The 13,348-nt window shown below is 36.2% G+C and overlaps 1 protein-coding gene across 3 annotated transcripts in view; it reads left to right on the forward strand.

Moving 5' to 3' along the window:
- Positions 1–13,348, forward strand: part of CASD1 (CAS1 domain sialic acid O acetyltransferase 1) — a 33,114-nt gene that overhangs the window by 16,583 nt on the left and 3,183 nt on the right. For 2 of the 3 annotated variants that reach the window (XM_075492840.1, XM_075492841.1), the window contains exons 7-15: positions 1,123–1,246; positions 2,961–3,175; positions 4,188–4,613; positions 5,031–5,120; positions 5,736–5,855; positions 8,615–8,771; positions 10,328–10,407; positions 11,251–11,352; positions 12,690–12,830. In XM_075492840.1, the coding sequence (XP_075348955.1) occupies positions 1,123–1,246; positions 2,961–3,175; positions 4,188–4,613; positions 5,031–5,120; positions 5,736–5,855; positions 8,615–8,771; positions 10,328–10,407; positions 11,251–11,352; positions 12,690–12,830 (1,455 nt within the window). The remainder of the gene's footprint in view (positions 1–1,122; positions 1,247–2,960; positions 3,176–4,187; positions 4,614–5,030; positions 5,121–5,735; positions 5,856–8,614; positions 8,772–10,327; positions 10,408–11,250; positions 11,353–12,689; positions 12,831–13,348) is intronic. The other variant, XM_075492842.1, reaches the window with a different exon arrangement.

Genomic DNA, 13,348 nt, shown 5'->3' on the forward strand with positions numbered 1-13,348 from the left:
ATGCTACTTTGGTCTGGACATGTCTGTCTTAAGATGTCAACTGCATAACAGTTTATAAATAGAAGTAGTCTTATAAGCTGGAAAAGCTCCAGCTAGTACAAAACTCAGTTGCTTGCTTGTTCTGGGAAAAGGAGATGCTCTGAGAATGTCACTGCAATGCTCTGCTTCTTAGTTTCTGACTTCCTATTGAATAGAGTATGCTTCTTAAAACATCTGTTTAAATACTGTAGGTATTTTACGAGTAACGATTTAGCTACTGGGAGAAACTGCTTTTTTTCCAGAGTGTGAGTTCTCAGAGCAGCTGCATGTTATTTGGTTTCATGAAGTATTTGTTTATATTTGATAATATTCTCAGGAAGTGGATTAATCAGTGTACTTGGCTTACATAAAAAATTTTATGTAGATATTTAGAAATAACTAGAGACTTCACTACATTCGGGCTATTTTTTTTTTTTAACAGATTTTGACTAAATCAGTATAGATATAGTAATACTTTAAAAAAATGCTAAATCTATTTTTCCTACAGTGTGGGAGGTTCTTTTCAGAAGTTAGGAGAAATTCTTGGGTGGCTGTAGCATTCTCCCAATCATTTCATATAGAAGATTAAATTAGAAATTAAAATGGCTCTTTTTCTTTTTTTTTTCCTTCTTTTTTCTTTGTGGAGATCTGCAAAATAGATGGAAATATTGGAACTCGATACTAATGTCAAGTTTTGCTTGCACACATCTCTTGCTGTGGTCAGTTTTCCCAGAGTAAAATCGACCAAATTGGTCATTATTTTTATATAATGTGACTGGCTTTGCTACTTCATCACTGTTCAAAGTCAAGGGGCTTTTAATTATAACTCCTTGCATCATTTAATTTATGAAAAAGCAAATATACGTTAAGTTGAATATTATATACTCCACATTTAAATGGTCTGTTTGAATGTAATTATCTGTCTAGACAGTTGCTTGGTCCAAAAGAAGTTGCTTTAGCAACTTTAGCACTTTAAAAGTGAAGACTAAAGAAATAATCTAGCTTTATAGAAATAATGAAAAACAGCTACTAACGGAGCAATGCATCAGTTAATTAAGGCTCCTCAAGCATACAGGTTCTGAATTTCTTTCTTTATTTCTCCAGTGGTCTATCAAGATCCACAATGGCAGCAAGGAAGCCCTCACCCAATATAAAATCAATATTACTTCGATTGCACCTCTCTTGGAAAAATTAGCAAAAAGTAGTGATGTTTACTGGGTCTTACAAGGTAAAGTAATGAACAGTAGGTAACAATTTGTACTGTCACTGTCTGTTGAATCATTATCTTGTAGGATACGGAAAACTTTGTCCATACTGCTTACTTGCAGAGTAAAAAGGGTGTTGGTTGAATTCCAGTCTGGCCTTTCTTACAGCCTTAACTAGCTGGTACCTAACTAGCTGTTACTAGTGGTGGAGATTTTGCAGCTCTTTCAGGAAAATCTTTTGCCTTCTGAACTCTTAATTCTTTGTTAGCTTAATCTCAGACTCAATATGTCAGGTCTATTCTCCCTGTGCTGTGCTCCATATGTGCCTCCTGGGAGTCAAGAACACAAGTCCACAAAACAGCTGTATTCCTGTGTTTGTGTTCAATTAAATTTTCAGATTACATAAATAATAGGAGAGGTTCAACAAGTGCATCCTCTCTATGTGTCTAGAATGAATAGACATACTCTAGAAAATATAGAGGATTTAAGTCTCTAGAATGAAACTTGCTTCTGTACATTGAGCACTGATGAGTTAAGATTAGGAGCTAGAAATCATGGTTCAGTATGAGTCTGTGATATTTTTAGTATGGCAGCAAGCTTCAGTTCTTTTGCTTTTCTTCAATAAAACTGAGGTATGTTTCCGTCACTGAACAATGAGCTCATAGGTAGAACGTGTTCCTGGTTTATCTGCCATAGAGTACAGCATTTTAGATTATGATCACCTCAGTTAGAAACATAGGCAGATTTTGAGCCCTGATAGGAATATACCCAGCTGTACCCTTACAGTCACATCCAAGTTCTATCAAAGATGGTTCTAGAGGTTAACCTGAATCAACAGATTAATCTTCTCCCATTCCTTTCAAAACCATGGTTATCTATAACAGAAGCAGTTAGCTGTCAGACATGTCCCAGCATTCTGTTGATAAAGATCCAGTCCATTTAAGTCATCTCTGAGCTCTTTAATGGAACAAGTAAGAGGAAAAGCAGTCTGTAGACATAGAGTTGTCTAGACATTGATTGTACAAAAGTGGGCATTGGGGTAGCTAAAGTAAATCGACTTACAGCTCATAGAGTGTGTTTCACCAGAGTTATGAACATCAGTAGCTTTTCATAGCAACTTACTGATCTCCAGCTGACCTTTTGATCTAGAATCCTGTATAGCTTTGTGTTAAGCTCCACATAATTTCTGAAGCCTGCAGGCAATTAAGTGGTGTTCCATTCTTCTGAAAAACTGAAATTCTGCCATCAGTTAAACTGGAATCAGCAGGAGCAAGTGGAATACGCTTATGCATTATGACTTAGAGAAATGAGAAGCTGGTTTCTTCTGCAGTAACTAGAGAGTTTGAGATATTTTTTGTTTCCACGTGTCTATTCTGCTGTCTATCTTCTGTCCTCTTGGCTTTGGAGTCTTTCCTTGGGGAATTCCATTACTGAGAGAAGGCATGAGCAGCTCTGCTCTCCAGCATTATATGCTCTTCATGGCTTTGGGGAAATTAAACAGGCATTTATGTCTGGCTAAAGCTCTAATCTGTAAGTACATATGCATGACTGGGTAATGGCGATAAGAACATTTAATCATAAACAACTCTCATTACTACTCTAGTTACTGTAACAGTCACTTGTTCCTCATTGTACATTTTTTCTGTGACTACCTAAATGCAAGTAGCCTGTACAACTTGAGCTAAGTATTTGTCAATAGAAGATTAACGCGCCCGTTCTTTGTCCTTTCAAATTCAGACCCTGTTTATGAAGACATGCTGAGTGAAAGTCGGAAAATGATCACTAATGAGAAAATAGATGCTTACAATGAAGCAGCTGTTCGTATTCTGAACAGCAGCTCCCGAAATTCCAAAGCTAAAGTTAAAGTGTTCAGTGTATCAAAATTAATAGCACAAGAAACTATCATGAAGTCTGCAGATGGCCTGCATCTCCCTGAATCAAGCAGAGATACAGTAAGTGTTTTTATCACTGGTCAAAGTCAAAAAGTAATAATAGTAAAACAAGATTTTAAGTGAATGTTCTGAAATGGCAAACAAAATGAATGTAATGAGAACCAGCACATTCTTCAGGAAATTTTGTTCAGAACATCTCAATAGGTGGGAGGGCAGTCAGTTATATAGGATGTTTAAACAACATAATAGCAAACACATTAGTGCGTAGCTATTTTTAATCCACTAGATCTTTTAGATCCGGAGCGCAAACTTCATGCCTTCATCTGCCTGAATGAGTTGGAGTGATAATGATTTGTAAGCAGTGCTAAAAAATAAGTCTTAAATTTTTCTCTATGTGCCCATATAATTTTGTTTAGTAAGGAGTATGAAAAGGATAAGAAAACACACAATATACACCTTCCTGGTTGCATGGAGTGCCACTGACTTTATTTCTTATTTTATCTTTGACCTACCAATATATATATATATATATATATATGTGCATACAGTGAGCCCCTCAGAGTTTTGTAAGTCTGCCCTTCTTGTGACTGAGTTCTCCCACCGTGTCACTTTTAGTTCCACTCCTTTGCAGGTTTCAGTTGCTTTCAAGTATTAGATGAACTGAATATCATCTCACCACAGGTTTCAGTCTCATTGTCATGTTTTAGAAACTTTGATTACTGTGCCCCTTTAGGACCCAAGTTTGTGAGCTGTTTTTCATTTATAGTCCATTTAGCTCTTTATAGCTCCTTTTACAGCCAGTAGAGAGAACCCTTCTGTTGTAAGGATTAGGATTAGCTCTTTTTGCTTACCTCAAGAAGCTCAAGGGTTTCTTGTTTGGAAGAGATGTTTTGACTGTATTGTTGAATGGAACTAGGTATATGGGGGTACTGTGAACTTTTATCTGTGTAATGATAAGGGAGAATTGCATATGTTTTATGTCAATGCATGACCTAGACAAAAATTTCTTACAATTAAAATTTTAAATTTTTTATTAGAGATTAATTGACAAAACTGCCTATTTCTTTGACAGAATGCAATGATTCTTATGAATGTCTACTGCAATAAGATAATGAAGCCCATTGATGGCTCCTGCTGCCAGCCTCAGCCTCCTCTCACTCTGATACAGAAGTTAGCTTTCTGTTTCTTTACTTTGTCCATTATTGGATATATAATTATCAATTTAATTCATCGGAATAATTTTCGGAAGAACAAATCATGCAGTGATTTGGAAAGTGGAGAGGAGAAGAAACCTGCCATCAGCACTCCTAATGTTTCTACTTTAGAGATGCTCTTACACTCCTTCTGCAAACTTGGTCTAATCATGACCTATTTTTATCTATGTGACAGAGCAAATCTTTTCATGAAGGAAAATAAATTTTATACACATTCATCTTTCTTCATACCAATCGTCTATATCTTGGTTTTGGGGGTATTTTATACCGAAAATACCAAAGAGGTAATGATCATGTTGACATCCTACTTACAACGTTGTTTCCCAGCTTGAGTGTAAATAACTAATTGCTAAATATTGAAAGTTAAATTTTCAAAGTCAGTATAACTCATCTGCAAAAAATGCACTCGCAAGCAATATAATGTTTGCATGGAATTAGATACAAAAGCTTTTGAAAGCATATGGGTATGAGTGCTTTTAGCCATTGTCACTCAGTCAAATTTGAAGTGAGCATAGCTCAGATACAAGAGAGTGTAGAGCACGTTAAAATCTGGTAGACCTGTGTCCACTAGACAGAAATCTTTTACAATTGAGACCTATTGACCCATAAAGTGGTTTATTGTTTTGAACTTTTTCTCCTCATTTTGTAGATGTTCGTTGTACTTTTTGGAATAGCAACACTCTTGTTTTGTTTTGCATTAGACTAAAGTGTTAAATAGAGAACAGACTGATGAATGGAAGGGCTGGATGCAACTTGTTATTTTGATTTATCATATCTCTGGAGCAAGCACTGTAAGTGATTTGAATGTCTTGATTTTTTAAGTGGGAATGCAATTTGGGTATGTAACTTCAAAAGAAAGATAGTGCAAATGCATATTAGAGTTGAATAGAATAAATAACTCATGCTACTGTCCCTGTAGTTTTAAAAATGGTATTAGCAGAATTAGTTTTTCTCTCTATTTAATTGTAGATTTCATTGATAAGTGTTTTATGCATTCTTACACTGCAGTCTTATATTGCATTATTAGCCAATGAAAAAATATACTTGTTTCCTCCATGTAGAATATTATGTTAGTTTATTTTTAATTGCTAGCAATGCTTCAATTTTATGTTCAGAACCTGAAACTGCTGAAGGTAAGCTTTCAAAGATCCTTTCTTAACTCTCTTTTAACTGGTTACAGAATATGGAAAGTGTAGAGCAATAAATAGCAGAAACTCATTTTAACATTAGAGAGGTTAGGGCAACAAAAGAGCTTAGTAAGAAACAGGGAAATGCAGCATAATGTTTCTTTTCTTAGTTAAACCTGATTTACTGCAATGCAGAAAAAGCATAAAATACAGGGGAAGAAAGGAAAATCAAAGCATTTGCGTGGCCATTTATAAAAGGTACTTTATTTTTCTCAACAGTTTTTGCCTGTGTACATGCACATTCGAGTTCTGGTTGCTGCATATCTGTTCCAAACAGGTTATGGACACTTTTCATATTTTTGGATAAAAGGGGACTTTGGTGTATACAGACTGTGTCAGGTAAGAATATCTACTTACTGTTTTTATAAAGAAATTAATTCAGATAACAAAATATCCATAATATATCCGTATTCCCTAAATAATGTGATATAAGATTACTTAACCAAGGTTTGCACATTAAAAATGGCTACTGTTTCTATGTAATCTGACCTGTTTAATTGGTAGTGTTTATCTAATACAAACATATAGCATGTAAATGATACTCGCAATGTTAAAAATGTAAGTATGTAGCCTTTAAAATAGCAAGACAAATATTTTCCAATATATAGCAATGGAGTTTTCATTGCAGTAGCAATTTACAATATATAGCAATATACAAGTAATGAACCAGGCAGGCTGGCTGGCAGTAAAGAGGGCAGTAAAAAGGCAGTAAAGAGTATCATTGACAACAAATGTATTTGCTGAATCTTCCTAGATTTATTCTATAGTCACTGGTGAGTAAGAGGTTTATGTGGATAGCTGTGATGTTCTGAATCACCCTCTGGAACAGCCTTTCTCCAGTGTCCTGGTTTCGGCTGTGATAGAATTAATTTTCTTCCTAGTAGCTGACATAGTGCTGTGTTTTGGATTTAGGATGAGAATAAGGTTGATAACACACTGATGGTTTAGTTGTTGCTAAGCAGTGCTTACACTAGTGAAGGACTTTTCAGCTTCCCATGCTCTGCCAGGGGCACAAGAAGCTGGGAGGAGGCACAGCCAGGAGAGCTGACCCCAACTGCCCAAAGGGCTATTCCATACCATACGGCGTCAGCCTCAGTATAGAAACTGGGGGGAGTTGGCCAGGGGGCAGCAATTGCTGCTTGGGGACGGGCTGGGCATCAGTCAGTGGGTGGTGAGCATCACTTGTTTGTACATTCTTTTATCATTATTATTATTATTATTTTCTCTTCCTCTGCTGTCCTATTAAACTGTCTTTATCTCAACCCACAGGGTTTTACTTTTTCTTTGATTCTCTCCCCCATCCCACGGGGGGGGTGGGGGGGAGGGTGAGCGAGCAGCTGTGCAGTGCTTAGTTGCCGACTGGGGTTAAATCATGACATCCAGTTACTATGGAGAATAGATAGGTGGTGTGAATGTTCTCATCTGTTCTCCCCTTTTGGCATTGGAACTTAGCCATTAGAAATACTTAATTTTGCTTCTCTTACCTTGTTCTTATAACATCAGTCTGCTCCACGTTGATATTTTCCCACGCGTTTTTTTTTTTTAATTATTAGTATATTTCTATTAGGGTTTTCTTTATACAAGTAGATAAATGTTTGGTGAATCTAAGAGTCAGTTATGTACAGAATTTCTTTTTTTGTCCTCTTCTATGAATATAGGTAATTATTCAGCAAGTTATTCAGCACATTGGTTTCCTTGCTCCCAGCATGGCAAGTCTTCATGTAGATGGCGCAAATGTTGTCTTGTCTCTGATGTAAATTGAAGTCATTTCCACTTGCTTAAATTGTGAAAGGTTTTAATTTTTGTATGCATTTTGGATTTTTTCCGCACTTGTTGGTGAAATGAAAAACTCTCCGGTGGGTTAGTTGGGGCCATTAATAGTGTCCCGAAGCACTTGTGGTATCTTTCTTTCCTTCAGATGAGTGATCTTTTGGATCCATTAAAGAAACTCTTCACATTTCTATTTTATTAAGTATGCAACTCTTTTGCATTGAAGTACATTAGTAATGCACGAACAAGTGGCATCACTGTAGTATTTGTTACCTCTTTCAAGACATAGCAAAGTATCACCAAATATTGTATATGACTTTTTCTTTCATTCTCAACTGAGAATTTGTTGGGTTGGTTTTTTGTTGGGACAGTGAGTTCTGTGTAACAGTACGTTTAACCATTTGATATATAGACTATGGTTGGAAATACCACACCCCTCTACTGTTTTTCTTTTAGAAACAGATGAAAATTTCACAAACTTATCAGATGTATCTGCTTCCTTTGAAAAACAAATAGGCAGGTTTTGGGTTTTTGGGGTTGGGGTTTTTTGTTTTGTTTTGTTTTGTTTTAATTTAAAAACTGGTGTTTTGCTTGGTCCAAAAGCCTTTTCAGTTACGGGTTTGAGTTTTCAGATCAAAATGCAAAACAGGGACAAAACAAATACTTTCCAGTCAGCTATATTGATTCTATGAGTTGTTTTCTTTTCCAAAAACAGTGTATTGTAGCCTACATTTGTTAATAAAGAAAATGAATTTTCACACCATAACAGTACTGGAGAACATACCTATTTTTGTGGTTCCCGTCCCAGGTTTTGCAGTGTGTGCTGTAGCAGTTTAAAAAAATAAAAATAAAAATAAATCTTTAATTGCTGTTAAGTGTTATATTGTCATGTAACTCAGGTCATCGTGCTTATTAAACGTATGACTACAGCCTAACTCCAGCACTGGTAATGACATTACCCTAGCTATGACTGAGCTAGCCCGGGTGCTATGGGAGTGAAAGCACAGAGGCGTTAACAGGATCCAGCAACTGGAATACTCAGTCCCCAGCCTGGAGTCAGTTCTATTTTACCCTATTTTCATTGCTATCTCTACCCAAGTAGGCCAGCATAGGACAGGTCCACTACTACATAATCAGCCTGCAGTCTTATATTGCATTATTGATGTTTCCGAGATACTTACCTGTGTTTCAACTGAAATATAATCAGCATGTGAGATGTAAAATAGTAGATATTTTTGTATAGTGCTAAAGAAACATGTCCCCCGTGTCTCTCAGCTTTGCCTCCCAGTTTATATATCGTCTGTCTTCTCTCCTCTGACTCCTTCCAGGTTTTATTTCGTCTCAATTTCTTGGTCGTGGTACTGTGCATAGTGATGGACCGACCTTACCAGTTCTACTACTTCGTGCCATTAGTCACTGTCTGGTTTATGATCATTTATGCCACCTTAGCTATATGGCCTCAAATAGTCCAGAAGAAAGCAAATGGTAAGACTTCCCCCCCCTTCTGCTATAAAACATTTGCATGTTACTTCGAATGATAACCATACAGAAAACGGTATTGTTAGTACACCTCAGTCTCCTTTTAACATAGTCAAAATATGTTAAACAGCTGTTCACAGAAATATGGTTTGTCATGGGTGAATTATATCAGTTGAAAAATGTAACAGCTGATAAGTAAAGTCTATCTCTAATTACAGTCATATTAGAATACTTTTTAATAGGTTTTGACCATCAGAAATGTGTTTTATCAAGAGCTGTAATATTACTGAATGCAAACTAAGAACATAGGTTACGCTGTCTATGCTAGCTGAGATTGTTGCTGTAGCGTACTAATGGGTTCAGCATGAACAGTCAGCATTCAGACTTTCCCATTCTGCATTGCCAACGTGTCTCATCCATCTTGAGCGCTAATTCTGCCATATCCCGCCAAATAAAAACTTGGGGTTTGCTATCTTAGTAGCTTAGATTAAGTGAACTATCAGAAGTATGTCTTGTGATACGGAGATTTTAAATAAAAATTAAAGTGGAATCCCAGTTTATTTTATGCATTGCAGTTCACTGAAGAGCTGTCATTATGTGGTTAATGCTTATTATTTAATTCACCTGATTTAGAACGAAAACCTTAAGAGTCTTTGATCCTCCTTCCCAGTTGATAGAGTAATACCCAAATTTTATAGTCTGCAGATATGACAATGAAATATACCAAATGCATGCTAGGAATAGATGCTGCAAAAATATAATTAGAGGGTAGTTTTACAAGGTATCTTGAAGGCAAATAGCTCCAATATTCTTTTTTTTATTCTTCAAAGGCACTTCTGTTCCAGATAGAGAAATGACGATTGAGTACTTCAGAGCAATAGTGTACTGTGAAACTAGAAAATCTTTCAATGACAACTTTCACTTGTTCATGTCCCTGGTTACAGCTGCCAATTTATATGGAGAGAGAGAGAGATGATCTCTGTTGCGATATTGAGGCTTGAGTAGAGCTTAATATCAGTTGACAGCTTTGAGGAGCAGTTTCTCAGGCTTGTCTTAACAAGATACTTGCCCTTAATGACCTGCAGTTGAGCTTTGGAGTACAACTGGTACCTCAAAGTTTAATAATATATGCTCTACTTATTTCACATGGCAAAAGCTGTTGGGCATTTTGTTTTATTTATTTATTTTCATTCACCTAGAATAAGGACTGCCTGTGCAGAGTGTTTGGGAAAGCAGAGGCTTTAAAATAGTGTTTCTGGTTGAACACCTAAATTCTCTTCTTTCTGTATGTATGTTGTCCCTGTTTTAGACATGAGGCTTAATTTAGGATTAATAGGTTGTTAATTGCTGTGAATGTTTATTTTAATTGCTTAATGTAAAATTTAATATGTAAATGTAGATAGTGATAAAATATTGCCGGTAATATTTGAACATTTATTTATGAATGTATCTATTACTAATCATAGCTACGCTAAATAATTGGCAATTACTATTTAATGTGTCCTGGGTTTTGCTATTGAAAAATTGATGAATCTGTACTGATTAATTTATTTCTTCCTCAGGGAACTGCTTATGGCACTTTGGTTTACTGCTGAAACTGATTTGCTTACTGACATGTATATATTTTCTGTCATATTCTCAGGTTTGTAAATTTTGACTATTTTTATCCTTAACTACCTAAGAGTGTATTACCTATCTCTACTTTTTAATGTGCTCCTAACTTGTCTATTTGCTCGTGTATCATAAATACAGAAGAAAAAAAAATGGAACCTTTCAGTTGTTTTTCATATTTGAATTGACGTGAACGCTGGAAAAACCACAATTCTGTGTCTTACTCGTTTGTAACGCTTGCATGTTTCCAGTATACTACTACAAATGTAATAAATACAAAGGTCTGTGCTTTGGTTTTGGGGTGGGGTTTTTTGATGTGCTTAAAGTTACTGGGTTTTGCTAGCATATGGTGATACATATGGTGATATGGTGATAGGAACATCTGTGTCTCTTAGAGACCTGGTGTTGACTTTGATACCTTATCAAAAGACTGGTTCTCATGCTAAATTAGCAAGTTACTGCATGCTGTAAGTATAGCTGCCAGAAATAAGGGCAGAGTTTGTCACACCAGGATTTTACAGGGAGGTTTGTGTGGTTTTAATCCCGTTGAACTGTAGTCTTCTGTACAGTATGCATTCATTATCCCAACACATCAATGGATCTCTGCCTTTAAGCCTGCAGTACAAAATGGAAGGCGTGCCAATACCTTTATGGGAAGCAAAACTGAAACCTTCTCTCATCTGAAGAAGTATTTTGGGGTTTTTTTTTTTCTTTTGGCGGGGGGGAGTGCCTTCTAAGGACCCTGTTATTTTGGTAATGCCACGTAGCTAGTGAAATAGGGATGTGATAATATTAAAAGACAGCATATTGATTTAAGTTTAGTAAATATGGTTGACATCAGTGTTAATGTTTTTGCCATGTTTTTTTTTTACAGGGCGCATTTGAGAAGATATTTTCTTTTTGGCCACTGTCCAAGTGTTTTGAACTGAATGGGAATGTCTATGAATGGTGGTTTAGGTGGAAGTTGGATCGCTATGTATGTAATCATTTCATAAATTTATACTGTTCTTTTAAGTGTATTTTTTAATTTGGGGGGAGGGAGGGTTGTTTTCCTTTCCTCCAGAGAAAGCAGGAGTTTGTCCCAAGGGATTTTTTAATAGAAGACTAGCCTAGTCTTCTATTAAACATCCACCTTAATTCTGCAAATGTCTGTCAAAGCCTTTCTTAAAAGATGGATGTTGATTTATTTGCTGCTGGATCCTGCTTGGTTTGCTTTTAAGAAACAAAGTCAAAGTGACCTGGATTTGTCTTTTCTCAAAAATTTTACTGCAAAAATTTAACACCTGTAGCACTTCAGGCTATTGAAATACAAGGCAAATTATTGTGGTGGCTTTCTTAATAATATTTTTGGAAGTTGTATCAATTAAGGATATATTTCTTTTAAGGTAACCTTTAAAACACTTTAAAATCAGGGTCTTGATGCCCAAACCAGACTGTTCTTGCACATATTTTTAAACGGTTTTCCAGTGGGAAAGTACTTTCTTTCCAGTTACTGACCCTACAGTGTGGGGGAATAGAACAGGGAAACACTGGTCTTTTTTTTGCCTTCTTGGTAAGGTAAGTGGAGTTTCTAAGGTGGGAGCATTCATCTGCGAACCTTATCCTTAATGGGATCACCTGCACACTTCTCCCTCTGGCAGTCTTCAGTAACTGAAATTTGCAGAGCAAACAGTTGTCACATCCTGGGGCGTTCCCATCTGCGGCACACACTGCGTTGTGACATTTCAGACTTGGAGCTTTGTTGCTTGTGAACAGTGTGTATTCTGTGATGCTGCTAAAGAGGAAGTCCCAAAATAAATACAGAAGACAAGCACCACATGGGCCTGAAACAGCATCGTGTTGCTAGCTAATGAGAACTTGGCATAAGATCATAAAACACTGTTGAAGAATTGTGTCTATGAGAGAGGGAAGCACTTATAGTGCTTCTTGAATGTTTTCACCTGCCAACTTGGGAGAAGGCCAGAGACTCATGGTTTTTCCCCAGAGAAAGCCCTTTTCAATGCTGGCATAGATTGCAGAGGAAATAGTAGGTACTTGAAAGCTTCTTGAAATTTCATTGTCATGTCTTTAATGCTGTGTGAAGCATTAGTAAGAGTATTTGTAGTTTTTGGGTTGAGTTAAAAATGCAGCTTATGACAACCTAGTGTAGAAAGCCTATTTTTGTTTGCTTCAGTAAATCTGGGAAAGGACCTTTTGACACCTAAGCTTTGGTATTACAAATAGTTTATCCTGTAGCATTTCTGTTAAGAGTTTGTACCTGAAGTACTTGTAAAAGCCATGAAATATTCATTGCATTCTGTTTGTCTTTTACAGGTGGTTTTTCATGGGATGCTGTTTGCTTTTATTTATCTGGCATTGCAGAAACATCAGATGATATCAGAAGGAAAGGGAGATCCTCTTTTCTCCAACAGAGTTTCTAATGTTTTATTATTTATTTCAATTGTATCCTTTTTGGTACGTACCTAGTATAACTAGTATCATCAGGTTTGTAAATCCCTAAAGAAGAAGTTTTCTGAAGTTCTTGTTTAGAAAATACATTGATTTAAAAAAATAAAATCTTGATCTGGAGATATTTCAGCTGTGTTTTTGTGCACAGCCCTACCTGTCTACTCACTAAAATATTTTTCCTTGCAGTCAGCTGTAAATGAAAACATCATAACTCTTTCAGTTCATTGCAAAGGTTACAAGAAAATTGGATCATAAAAATAATATGGTAGATACTGCAGCTCTTGTCTCCACTCTTGATTGCTTGTCTATTTGTGATGAAAAAATTGCCAGCAGTATGGCTGTATCTTGGGCTATGAATAAGTATGGTATTCATAGGTTGCAAAGAAGAACTTGAGAGAAACACAAAACTAAGCACAATGTAGTTTTTTCTATTACTGTTCCACATCTTAGTGAACCAGCTACTACTGAAGCACTTCAAAATAGCTTACCTCTTGTTTCATTTTTAAATGTTACATATAATTGCT

This window comes from Mycteria americana, chromosome 2, assembly GCF_035582795.1.
Source record: "Mycteria americana isolate JAX WOST 10 ecotype Jacksonville Zoo and Gardens chromosome 2, USCA_MyAme_1.0, whole genome shotgun sequence".
NCBI lineage: Eukaryota > Metazoa > Chordata > Aves > Ciconiiformes > Ciconiidae > Mycteria > Mycteria americana.